General features: G+C 36.0%; 1 protein-coding gene across 1 annotated transcript in view; it reads left to right on the forward strand.

The window, feature by feature from the left end:
- The window catches only part of ATP9B (ATPase phospholipid transporting 9B (putative)), a 161593-nt gene that overhangs the window by 108816 nt on the left and 38915 nt on the right, over nt 1-13862 (forward strand). Inside the window, exons 12-13 of the mRNA XM_030445840.1 lie at nt 3791-3951; nt 13297-13439. Of these exons, the coding sequence (XP_030301700.1) occupies nt 3791-3951; nt 13297-13439 (304 nt within the window). The remainder of the gene's footprint in view (nt 1-3790; nt 3952-13296; nt 13440-13862) is intronic.

The following is a 13862-nucleotide window of genomic DNA, read 5'->3' on the forward strand; positions in this document are numbered from 1 at the left end:
GAGCAGGTCAAGAATTTGCATGACAGGAATAAAATTAGAATTAGGACACTTAAAGGATAAACATTTGCAGATTCTAAAGTTGCTGTACATGTTTTTAATGTCAAAGATTAAGGAAAAGAGACAATGATGGGTATATTTAACCTTTAAACACAGATTAATAATCTGCTTTTCACATGGGCTGTAAGGTTTAACAGATCATGGAAAAAAATCTTAGGGGTTCAGATATATGGAACTAACTCTATGTAGCAATCTGTATAAAAATACTGAAACTGTAATTTTGTAATAGTAAACTATGAAATTCCAAGAATAATTTTTCTTAGGTGAAGCTTGCCTTTGCTATTCTAAAGAAAGATACAATCTATTTGAATTTTAGTAATTTTAAATACTTTTAACACTTGCATAGCTGTTACATCTAATCTTAAATAAATAAAAGCATCAATAATTGAATACATTCAAAGTTTAATAAAGTTAAGTTCAGAGCATGAGTTAAGAATAGGGAAAAAAAATTGCTGTTTATCATGCAAATGGAAGCGGAAGCCTCTCTCTCAGACATGCATTCCATGAAAATTCATTGTAGTCAATGTGGTCTTTGCGGTGTAGAACTGGACTGATTACTGAAATATAATTACCTTCATGGCAGAATTTGATTGCCAGTTGCAAGAAGTCTCTCCTAAGATGCTGCCTTAATAATAGGGCAGCGTTAAAGATGCTTAAAGACATCGTTCTATGAGCAGTTACTTCTGATGCACTTTAAACTGCTAACTGAATAAAAACATTATTGCACCAGATTATTTTGAGAAATCTTTTCCATAGTGCAACACTTAATTTAATTTTACATTTTAATATTCCAGCATTTTTAAAGTTCTCATTTTCCAGGTAGTATGCTTTTTATAATGTTAGAATTGTTCTATTACTACAGTAATAGCTTCAGAGGAGACCTTTCTCAAAAGTTAAGTATCTAGGGCAGCAGTAGCAACATTGTTGCTCATGTTCTACTTCATTAATCAGAAAGCTTTTTGTTGCTTTTAATTTGTGCTAATTAACTTAAGATTTTTTTTTCATAAGGTAATGACATATACATTGTGGCCCAAAATGTGAAGTTTAAACCTCTAATCATCCCCTCATTCAAAATCAAAGTATTTTAAAATTTTTAGGCTTTGTTTTTTTTCTTTTTTGTCCAAATAGACAATGCCATACTTTTTATTGATGGTATAACCCATTATTTTACTGAGAACCATTAGCTATTTAAAACTTTGTGCATAAATTAAAGAGGAGCTAAATGAATTTGCAGTAGTTGCCATTAGTAGCATTTTAGATTATAGAGGCAATTATTGTGTTCATTATCGTAGAGCAGCCCCTTTGAAAACCTATTGTAGTTGTCTTAGACATTACATACAAATTTTCCCTTGGAGATTAAAATTTCCAGTGGTGTGTTTAATTTTGATAACACAGTTGTTTCAAGTAGAACAAATATTATGACAAATAGAAAAAAAAATTCCTTTTTAACATGGCAAATAGCACTAAATGTGGAAAATTACTCTAATTCTTAACTCATCTATTTCGTATACTCTCATAATTATTCTGGTTATGATCATTTTCAAAAGCAAAGAAATCACTTTCTTAAGATGGTGTATTTTACAAATGCTTTGATAAAATCACAATGCAGTTAAAATGAAGCTTACCTACTTTTCCAATTTTCAGATGAATTTTAGAGACTGTTAGTGAATTTCTACATGAAATGTGTCTGGGTAATTCAACAGTGTTTCATTAGTTTGAGTGCAGAAGTTGTTTAAGTGGAAAGGCACAGAATTAAATTAATTACGTATACTATACTTCAGCACATTATAGTAACTACTTTTTGAGAAATGGAGAATGCATTTCTCTTAGCACTTACTTTCTTTGTTTACCTTTTTTAGTAGGGTTTTGCAGTTCCATTGACATAGTAAATGAAAATATACTATGGCCAGTAATTTGATCTACATTAGAAATCATAACATCATTAGTAACAAACCAATTATTCTTGACCAAGAAATCTATCATGTGAAAATCTCTCATCATCAACTTTTTAAAAATTTCTTAGTATCTGTCCAAACACCTTTTTGATGGATTCCAAACTTAAATTCACATCTGTCTTCATCAATTAGAAAGGTATTAATGCTTTGAATTACCTACGAATCAGCATGCAGTGGACTAAATTTAATGTTTCTGTCCAGAAAGTGGTATTCTTTCCAAAGAAGCTTTTTATTCATTGCTATGCTGGGGTGGGGTTTTTACAGGGAGTGGAGAGAGGGGGGCTAAGAGGAGAGATAGGCTTTCATTACCATGATTGTAGGAAAAAAAAAGTGTGAGGTAGTGGTTATGCATATTGCAAGACAGTGATTCTTTATTTTATTACAAAAAAAGGCCAACTCTAGAAGGCCAGATTAAATCATTCCTTTCACTTTTTAATGGGATTTGGATGAATAGAGTAAAATATGCACTTTGCATTCATTGATAGCATCTTTAGGTTGAGGTAATTGAGTCTTTTTTCCCTGACTGAATGAATAATGACTTCATCTGATCCTCAGCGAGGCCTGAAACTTAGGCTGCCTTTGTCAACGCAAAAAGATCTGGTCTTTGAAACATGCTCTACTTCCCTGGCTTAATTTTTCTTCATTTTAATCCAAAAACCTATTTTTCTCAATAATTCAAGCATAAACTATGTAGTAGTTGAAGCAGCGGAAATTGCAAGATATTTGTCCTCGTTGTGCTGCTTTTTAAATGCAGCTGATAAATCAGCCGCTGTGGTCTTCAGCTGCCTGGTTCTCTAGGGAAGGGACAGCCCACGTATAACCAAGATTGCTGGAATTTTTAAGAATTATATTTAAAGTGGTTCTTTTGCAGACTGTTTGTTTTCTAAGGAAGTGTTGTTTTATTGCTCTTACTGGCAAAACTTGGAGATAAAAGGGGCGTCTGTGATGGAGCCTAAGAAACTCTTCTTGACATAATTTTCCCACATATTTTCTTGATGAGTCCGTCCTAAGAAGTAGAGTCTAAATACTTAGCTTACTGCACACATTATTGAAATGGTGAGAGTCTTAGTTACATAGCTTGAAATTATTTTTTCTTGAGAAACAGTGGGTGAAAGATAGCATCTCTTAATGGTTTTTCCTGAAATGTTTCTAGTACCTCCTCACCTGTGAAAAGTTGAAGCTTTATTTTATTATGTTGGTTAGAAAACTGATATTCCACTTGATTGGTGTTTTTTATTATTATATTCCGTAACTGGAAGTTAGTTACACGGAGTAAAAATTGTTTTTATGAAATTAGGTTTGCAGACTGGTCTGGGAGCATAGTTACAAGTTATGGTACACTAGTTATATGAATGAGAAGGCAGCTCTGTTGTATTTTTTCCATATTTTTCTTGAATCTTTGGTTTTCAGGGAGTGAACAGAAGCTACCCTACAAATACAACACCAGTATTTTTGTTGTATGCAAGACTGAAGAGGATTGTTACTTTTTATTTGATAATCTTTAATTGTATTTTTCCTTGCCCTCCTGGATCAGGGAATGGGGTAGGGGTGTGTCAGATGTAAAGGCATTCAAAAGGCACAACAGACACAGTTCACACTGGTTCTATTGCTTGCAAGCAGAGGAACAGTATTTAATTCACATCCTGAAGTGCAGTGAATTGTTACAAGTGCATTATTTTTAATAGGTAGGAATAAAAAGCCAGTAATAGCTAGTTGGTTGCAAAAGTGTCAGTTTAAGGAATACTCATGACTAACCTGGTTTAAACTTCTTCCTCTAGGTTGGTTTGCTGGACCTGGAGTTGAATCAACTGACCAAAGCCCTGTTTTTGGCTCTAGTTGCACTATCAGTTGTCATGGTAACTCTGCAAGGATTTGTAGGCCCATGGTATCGCAACCTTTTCAGATTCCTCCTCCTGTTTTCCTATATCATCCCTATCAGGTATGTATAAGAATGAAAGAAATACATAGATGTCTAGTTTCACTGAATGTGGCTTTCTTGAAATTTATACTTGCTTCTCATTGCAAAGGAAATTGATCTTATCAGGAAGCTGAAGTAGAAGATGCCAACAAATCTGCTGATTCTTGAAGGATCACTGTACAGAAAACAATACTGTTGGGGTTTTTTTTTTTGCATAAAGTTCATCTTGCTAAAGTAATCAGGATATCTAATCCTTTGTGAGCATAAATGTATTAATAAGGATACAATCCTGGTATATTTGAGAATGTGATTTTAGAAAACGTGTTCAAAGAAAATTTTAGATATATTTTCTATTTTTAATGCCTTAAATACTGAAAATGTTCAGTTTCTCTGCTTGAAATACAGACCATTTATAACAATGATTAGTTTAAATTGAATGCCTGAATAAAGTAGGTGAACTTTTACAATGAAAGGACTTTTAATGTGTTTAACCAAATAGACTTGCCCTGAATTAATTAATTCATTAAGCATGATTACTGTATATTCAAATTGCAGACAAACTGGAACAGGAAATAATATCCCTATGTGTAATCAAGTCTTCTGTGGACACAGAAGTGGGAACACTGACTCTGAAATGAATTTTTTTCTTCGAATGGTTATTGTCATTTCAAGATGGAAATACTCTCTCCCCTTAAAAAGCAGTGTTTAGATTAAGATGACTGTAAATTTTAAATACTCTCTGGAGATCTTCAATTTGAGATAAGTCATTCACTAATCCTGGTGGCTAGTCACAGAGTTAGCAGCCACTAAACTGTAGATAGATTAAAAAACTATTCCATCAGGTTTGCACACTATTTGAATCTGTGTAGTTTAAGGGAAAAAAAAACAAGGCAGGAGGTTTTTACTAGGTATTTTAATATAGAGATTACATGACATATGTTTTACTTTGTTCACATTTTTTTATTACATGCCTATATTTGACCAGTTTTGATACTACTTTTGTGTCTTAAGAACGCCTGATTCTATTAGAAAGTTGAAGGAGAAGGTTCCAGCAAATCTCATGGGGAGCTGAGGAGATTTCACTGTAGAAACTGATCACCTTAGATCAGTTTCTGTTTAAGCAGCTTCTGATTTTTATTTATGCACTCATTACAGTTTCGTGATACTTTTCTAAACACTGTCATTGTCAAAACTCCCTTACTGCTGGTCTATTGCTGCTGTTCAGGTCATGTTGTTATTCCCTCCCATAGAAACACAGTTATTGAGTGTTAAGCTACTTATCTGTGTGAAGAGGCAAGAAGTGCTGCATTCAAATGATAAGTAAAGTCTGCGTATAACTGAAAGATGCATTTAATCATCAAAGACGTGAAAGGGGAGGGAAAAATGAGCTAAGAGTATAGGAGATCACTTGTCAGCTGTGATCTTCCATAAGAAACATGCTAACCAAAAGCTTCCTAAAATATTTAAAAGACAGTTATATCTTTGTTACTGGATATGAAAGGATTAAGAATATGTAGGTTGTGTAGGTAAATCTGACTTTATATTGACAGTTCAACGTAGGCCACTGAAAAACGCATTGACAGAGCAGCTCGTTTTCAACTTGACTTGTTTAGTGGACTAGTGGAATAGTTCTTTTCCAAAAATAATTTCTGACAACTAATCCCATTTTTCAGGTGCATGTGCGAGATAATGTACAAAGTGGAAGTATTAGAGAATGTGATTGGTTTAGTTCTGAGATGGACCATGTAGTCACTTTATGGAAAATCAGACAGGAATCTATCAGAGAATGCTTTTCTCTTGAGAGGTTTATCTATTTCTATACCAACTTTTCTTCAACTCTGATAATTTGTACTCAGGGTCACTTCCCACACTGTCAGCAAAATAAACAACTGCTGTCATGTCAGTGTTCAAATATAACTACACTTCTCTTCCTCTCTTCTGGATGTTAAGTGTGGAAATGACTTTTACTTTAGGCTCTATTAGGAGTGTAAACTCTTGGAGATGAAAATTACAAGACTAATGGTACTGAAGCACCAGTTGTTGTGTCTGACTATTTTTAAGACAGCTATATGGAGGAAGTAATGAACTTTTCACAGGTGAAGGAAATGAACATGGGAGATTAGGATTGACTGGTAGAAGAAGTGCATATCTGAACTCATGCATGAAATGTGTTGATTGATAGTTTTAGACAATTCAGGAAGTTTCTAAACACAGAGCATTTTTGCATTTGTGTTTTGGCTTTTGGTTTGCAGGGCAAGGGATATCCCAGGTGTGCAGTAAAAATAACTTTCCATGCCAGACATGTTTTGTGAAGATTATCACGAGGAGGTAACTAACCATTAGCAGACTTCAACCAATTTCTGTGCAGCCTCTTCTCTTACTAATAAGAGGAACTTTATTTTGCTCTTGGGAACAACTAGTTCCTTGTGATTCACCTGTATCCTAAATACTCCTAAATACACCCTCCCTAAGAAAAACCCCGGCCCACAAAATTGCATACATTCTGTAGTCTACCAGAATCAAGTGAAATGGAGAAAAAATAATAGTAAACATGCAAAGCGTAGCCCAGTTCTTAGCTTACTGTAAATTAGAATCATTACACACAAAATATTTTGAACATTCCCACACCCCCAGAAACATCTGGCCTTTAGAAATTACTTTCCTGTTAACTGGCATTTCTTTTTCCCTTAATGGAGGAAGCATAGCTCAGGAATCCACCATAGGCCATTTGCCTCCCTACAAAGGTAATCTGTTTGAATTTCTTAAAATTTATTGAGGAAAGGAGGATAGAAAGCAATTCCTAGTGGAGTTACATCAGGGTGAGAAAAGCATGTGTCTGAAGACTGGGATACCACATTGGAAGTTCTTCAGCCTGTAATGTTACATTATTATTATTATTATTATTATTATTATTATTATTATTATTATTATTTCTTTTGTAAATATTAAGACCCATTTGTTGAACAACGTATTTTTTTGGATTGTCTGTTTTCTGAATGACAAAATGCAGAGGGCAGAAATAGTCACACTGATGAAAATTCAGCTGCTGAGGTGGGGGAAGATGTGGTAAAACTGTCATCATTATACTGTCTTCTGCCTGGTTACCCAGTTTAACTACCACTGAGGTTATAGATACATTCTTTTCTAAAGAGATTTTATTCATTGTGCTTCTGTGTATTCCTGAGATCCAGGGAACTCACTCGTGTAGGGGACTGCAGTGTCTATCTAACAGCAGTAAGCAGCTATGCAGCTTTCAGTCATATTTTAGAGTGTACCATCAATGCTGGGGCTTTAATCTGTATAACATATCAGTGTGAGACTGTATATGTAATATCACAGATTCAGGCAGAATATGTATTAGATATATGATGCAAAGCTTTCGTTGTGGAAGAGCTAAAGAGCTACTTGTAAAATAGTTTAAGCAATCATAAATTAGTATTATGCTTCTATACCATAACATGATATATATTGCAATCTATATAGAAACTGCAAAATGTTATATGAAGCTTTTTGATGTTTTACAAACTAATCCTTTACAAAATTTACAAAATAATTCACATTATTCATGTGGGCTATGGTGTGACTCTCATATGCTAAGAGTAATGTCTTACCATGCCCAGTATGATGTCGTACTACTGCTTGAGCTAGCTTTGTGCTTTGCTTACGGTGTCTGATATTCATGCTACAAAGAGAAAAAACAATCAGTTGATTTTTTTTTTAAGTAATCTTTAAGCTGATATATTCCAGTAGATCTTTCTCCTATGTAACACTGCATAATTGTTTCTAGTTGTTTTTTTTAATCTAATAGTATTACAGGAAGTAATGCCAAATTTGTTTGGAATACACTTAAAATATCAGTATTTCAAAATTACTTGTATTAGATACCCAACATCAATGTTGTTGACATTGTATAACAGGCTTCCTGAAAGAAGGCATCTAACCTGAGAAATGTTAAAATAACAGAGAAACATTTTTAATAGAAAGTTATTCTGATCTGCATATGCTACATCTCTTCTGCCAAGGTGCCCAGTTGACATCTGTTCTATTCATGGTTTGAACTCTATTGCATTTTCCACCTGTAGGAAATGAACAGATTATTTTTCTCAGTAATTATTCCCCAGATTTCTTCCCTGAGTTTTTAAGTTCTACTTATGTTACAACATCTAATTGTCTGTACCTAGGTTACACGTGGCCTTTGAAAAACTACGTGCCACAGTTGCTATAGCAATTCATGGTCGATACGCACTTTTTGCCACACGTACTTGACCATAAATGCATGGGACCGAGTTATCTTTTAAAGTTGCATTAATTGTCTGGCTTCTATGTGAAGTGTTCTGTGTACCTGCTTTCATTTCCTTTTATAAGCTTACATATTATATAAATTTTTTTAAAAATTAGTCCAGAGAAACTAGTAGGAATACTTCTGAAGCATGCAATTTTGAATCAAATTCATACTTGAATTTTATTAAACATCGAGTCACTTTGTTTATAAAATTGTCAATGCTGTCTGTAGTAGGTCTTGATTGTTTTTCAGCAAGTTGTGAAACACAGTGTGTTCTTGGAGTTTCTAAATGTTTTTCTCTGAAATTTTCTCAGTGAAGGCTCTCACTTATTGGCAAATTTGTTCCTTTTGACTAAAAAAACCAATCAGGAATCTTTACAATAGGACTTAATGTTGTTACCATTTGGGAGAAAATGAAACTTAGAAGTCCTGTAAATAGGAATTTGATTAGCCCAAACAGCTGCTAATGACTTTGAGGGAATAAAACCAAAAGTATCTAGTTGTAACTTGTAAAAAAAAAATGGGGATTCTAAAATACTGTGTAATTATTTTGTTCTGAAGCTGAATTGCAGAGAAACACCATGCTGCCTTTTTGTAGAATAAATCTCCAATAAGTTGCTTCGGGTTTGCATGGTCTAAGATAACTAGTCTTGAGGTTGAGAGACTAGAAACTCCACACTATTATGTTTACTAAATATTCCTGTTCTCAGCAACACCCTTCAAATACCTGTATTAGCATACTATGTCTAAAGATCACATGTTAATTGGTTTTCCAGAAAGCAGTGTGACTATGGTAAAAGTGTGCTAATGCTACTGCTGATCTGTGCATTTTCATTAATAATTTATATGTGATAATGATGGATGAAACTGAGAAGGATTTAAAAGCTGGTTAGTTTAAAATGTTTTGGTTATAGAATAAAGTTTCATGAAGTTCACAAATGGTTTGTGAGATACAATAGCGTTGCCAGGCACTGAAAGTAGTTTAGTGTTTAGTAAAGCTCAGTATCTCCTTGTTTGTCTTATTGTGTAAAAATTACTGGATTTGCAGTCCAGTATTTCTATACATTCTTGTGAAGCTCCACTGGAGAGATTTCTAGGTTGAAAGCAAACTAAGTATTGATAAACCTCCATGATTTTTGGTGTTACAGCAGTGTCCATAATGAGGTAGGTAATAGCTACAATGATTTCAAAGACAAAAATTTCCTCTAAGACACAAGAACCAGGTGAAGGAAGTCAGAGCATGATTAAGTCTAGTTTTTAGAGTTAATGCTAAAAAAGCATCTCTAGCCCTCATTTTTTATTTTATTCCTGTTTATTTCTTTTTTCATCATAACAAATCAGATATGTACCCAATATCTCTGTGTGCCTCAAAGTTGTCCTGGACTGTAGTAGTCACTGGGGAGATGTTATGTCTCTGGAGGTGAGGTGTCAACTTTCTGTTAAGCTCATCAGCACAAAGGCGTACACTTCTCCAGTTAGCCGTGCCTGCTGGAAAGCTGGGGTAACTGCTAAAATGGCTTAGTCCTTCAAACTATGGATTTCTCCTCACTGCTAATCAGTAGAAGCTTTTTTTTTTTTTTTTTTTTTTTCTTTTTTTTTTTTTGTTTTTTTTTTTTTCTTTTTTTTTTTTTTATGAATGTAAGTGAAGATATGAACTGTACTTCAGCTTTGAGAGACTCCTGATTTAATCTTACTGAAGTATGTTTTCTCCTCTCTGGAGGACTTTATAGGACTCCATTAGTAGAACAGCCATGTAGATTTCTCTCTTTTTGTGTGCCATTGCAGCTCTCAAGTAGAGCTTTCATTGCAGAATTCCTGTTTTGGTATTCTAGGCAGAAAAAAAAAATAATTATATATGTAGTCCAACTGCCTCTGAAGTGGGGTTATGATCAACTTTAGTCTTTCACTCAATTCTACATATTTCTAGCTAAATAAGATGCCTAGCTGTTCCTAAAGAACTTAAATGTGCTGTTGTTTCTCCTTTTAAGATAGACAGCATCCTTTGTACTTGAGTGTCTAACTAGCAGGCGTTCTCATTTTTAAGAGGAGTAAATCTTTTGCTGTTCCTTGTGTTGACCAAAAATATATCTCAGTATGAAGTGTCTTGTATTGGTTCTTATATTCTTTCTAATTCTGCAATTTAATAAACATACACAGTGCAAATAATCTGTTGCTCAGTATGGTTTGAGTAAAACTAATTAAACTAATTAACTAATGTGAGGCAAGTGATTTCCAGAATATTCTCCTTGTTATATTGTAACATATACAACAACATATACTTCAGCAAGGCCTTTGACACCGTCTCCCACAGCATTCTCCTGAAAAAGCTGTCAGCCCACAGCTTGGACAGGAGCACCCTGTGCTGGGTTAGGAACTGGCTGGAGGGCCGGGCCCAGAGAGTGGTGCTGAATGGTGCTGATCCAGTTGGCGGCCAGTCACTAGTGGGGTCCCCCAGGAATCAGTGCTGGGCCCAGTTCTGTTTAATATCTTCATTGATGATTTAGATTAGGGGATTGAGTCCATCATCAGCAAGTTTGCAGATGACACTAAACTTGGGGGGGAGTGTGGATCAGCTGGAAGGCAGGAGGGCTCTGCAGAGGGACCTGGACAGACTGGAGAGTTGGGCTGATTCCAGCAGGATGAGGTTCAACACGGCCAAGTGCCGGGTCCTGCACTTTGGCCACAACAACCCCATGGGGAGCTCCAGGCTGGGCACAGAGTGGCTGAGAGCAGCCAGGCAGAAAGGGACCTGGGAGTCTGGATTGACAGGAAGCTGAACATGAGCCAGCAGTGTGCCTAGGTGGCCAAGAAGGCCAATGGCATCCTGGCCTGTATCAGGAACAGCGTAGCCAGCAGGTCCAGGGAAGGGATTCTGCCCCTGTACTCAGCCCTGGTGAGGCCACCCCTCGAGTGCTGCGTCCAGTTCTGGGCCCCTCAGTTCAGGAAGGATATCGAGGTCCTGGAGCGGGTCCAGAGAAGAGCAAGGAGGCTGGGAAGGGATCCAGCACAGATCCTATGAGGTGAGGCTGAGGGAGCTGGGGGTGTTCAGCCTGGAGAAGAGGAGGCTCAGAGGAGACCTCATCACTCTCTCCAACTCCCTGAAAGGAGGTTGTAGCCATGGGGGGGTTGATCTCTTTTCCCAGGCAACTCTCAACAAGACAATAGGGCATGGTCTTAAGTTGTGCCAGGGGAAGTTTAGGTTGGATATTAGAAAGAATTTCTTTACGGAGAGAGTGATCAGACATTGGAATGGGCTGCCCAGGGAAGTAGTGGATTCTCCATCCCTGGAGATATTTAAAAAGAGACTGGATGTGGCACTCAGTGCCATGGGCTGGGAACCGCAGCGGTAGTGAATCAAGGGTTGGACTTGATGATCTCTGAGGTCCCTTCCAACCCAGCCGATTCTATGATTTTCAATAAAAATAATCTGATAGAGTCCTCCCTCTGTTGTCTGTACAGCTGTGGTGTTTGTTTGGTTTTAAAGCATGGTTGCATGTTTAAAATGGCTGAAGTTAGGTATGATATTGCAAAACTGATTAGATGTCTTACCAGGTAGAAGGATGGTTTGCTACTGTGTTTAATGGGAAAATAAGAGCTAGTTAAAGAACAAAATGCCACCGTGAATAGTCAATAATGTGGTCTCAAAAAGGATTTTTCTCTTTTTGTGCTGGAACATATGTTATCTACTGCTGTACAAATTCAGCAAGGAGAGGACATGGAGTAAACTCAAGTTTTTGTGTGTGTTGAGACTTCAGATGTTTTCACAATTATAGTTAAATGCATTTCTTCTTTATAGGCAATTGCATTTTGTGACTCACTGTTCCACTGTTATCTCAGGTAATTCACAATCACTCTGTTGCTGTGATTGTAGAAGGATTGATGACAACCATGGCTGCTGTTTTGGTTATGCTGTAAAGGAATGCTTGAGGACTGTTAAAAAATGTTTGAAGTGCCATATTTTGGGCTTGATGCATATGCTTAAAGCAGTTTTAACAGTCATGTTACTGCAAACCTGTTACTCAACCTGGGACTCTGAGTCCTGTGCCCTGAATGAATTAGCTACAAATGGTTCACAAAGCCACTGTCCTATGTGCTTTTTCAGTATTTCTGTTAGAGTAGTCAACAAAAGTGAATACATGCATATTCCTTAGTCCCTGTTCCTCTTTTCTGAGCAGGAATGTGGTGAATAGCTAAAGGAAAATAGCACTTTAAAGTTTTATAACAAGGTTGCATGAAGTTTTGAGTTGGACCATTTAATTTGGACAAGAGCAATGTGATTAAAGTTATCTCTGAGCAGCATGAGTGAAGACTTTTCTAATATAACATAGGTGCAAAGGGTAATTAATTTTTGTGTGATGCAGGCATGAAATACTAGCAAATAAGTATGCAGACAACAAGCGAACTGGAAAAAATACTTTTTGGTGTTTCCCTTCTGTATATAATCAGTAACATTTCCTGCACATTACAGTTTCTAATACAAAGTTCCTTATTGCTGCTGGCAGAGCAACTCCAGCCCACATTCTGCTATGTGATTGTGCATTTTGCCTCTTGGGAACTCTTTTTGCAAGAGAGCTTCTGTAACTGGGAAGGGCAGCTACATTGTTAATTGGTTGTGGTGAGAAAGAGAAGTTGACAGATATAGTTGTACTTTGCTAAAGAAAAAAATCTTAAAAAAAACAGTGAGTTGACAAGGTACAAAAAGGCATAGGTTGGGGTGTTTTTTAACAAATTTAACTATGATTTGAATAATGATATTGTCTTGTTGAAAAAGTGTACAAAATACTGGTTTAAGTGTAGCAATATAATTATGTCAAGAATCTCCACAGAATATTGCCATCTGCTATATGCAGAAGATGTATTGCATTTGTTCATATTGCAGTAGCTTCTAGAAGTGTGGGATAGAACTTGAATTTTTAGTGTGATATGCAGTCTACAAACACATCACAAAAGCAATGTTCCAAAATTTAATTGCATATAGGGCTTTTTTCAGGTACCCTAAAAAGGTCATTTAGTTTTATTTTTGTGTTTGTAACTTCCACTTTGCCTAATATTCACTCTGATTATGCTATGAATTTTCTTTGCAGTTTACGTGTGAACTTGGACATGGGTAAAGCAGCCTATGGGTGGATGATTATGAAAGATGACAACATTCCTGGAACAGTTGTTCGAACCAGCACCATACCAGAAGAGCTGGGACGATTAGTTTATTTACTAACGGATAAAACAGGTATATCAGGTTACCATATTGAAACATGATGACTTATAAAACTTCTAAACTTCATTCTGTATTTAATGTGTTACTGTAGAAGCAGATTTAGACTACTGATTTTTATTTTTCAGTAAAATTTTTCAATGTATTTGATAGTAAACTGATTTATTCCAGTGGGAACACTCCTGCTGTAGTAACAGGACACAGGATAGCATTAGTAAGAGAGACATATCTCTTACTCTGAAAAGACTAGCTTAGTATTCAGGATGCTACTGCAATATTTTACGATAGTAACAGCTAAGAATGGCCCTTGAGACAGCTGGTCATTTCCAAAACAAATCATAAAATCAGCCTCCAAAATGACATCTACTACTCCCATGAAGTTAGTTGCTCTTTATGTTACAAAGACAGTTCTAGAGCTGCCGTATGATTTTACCTTCG

Source organism: Calypte anna, chromosome 2, assembly GCF_003957555.1.
Source record: "Calypte anna isolate BGI_N300 chromosome 2, bCalAnn1_v1.p, whole genome shotgun sequence".
In the NCBI taxonomy this organism is placed as follows: Eukaryota; Metazoa; Chordata; class Aves; order Apodiformes; family Trochilidae; genus Calypte; species Calypte anna.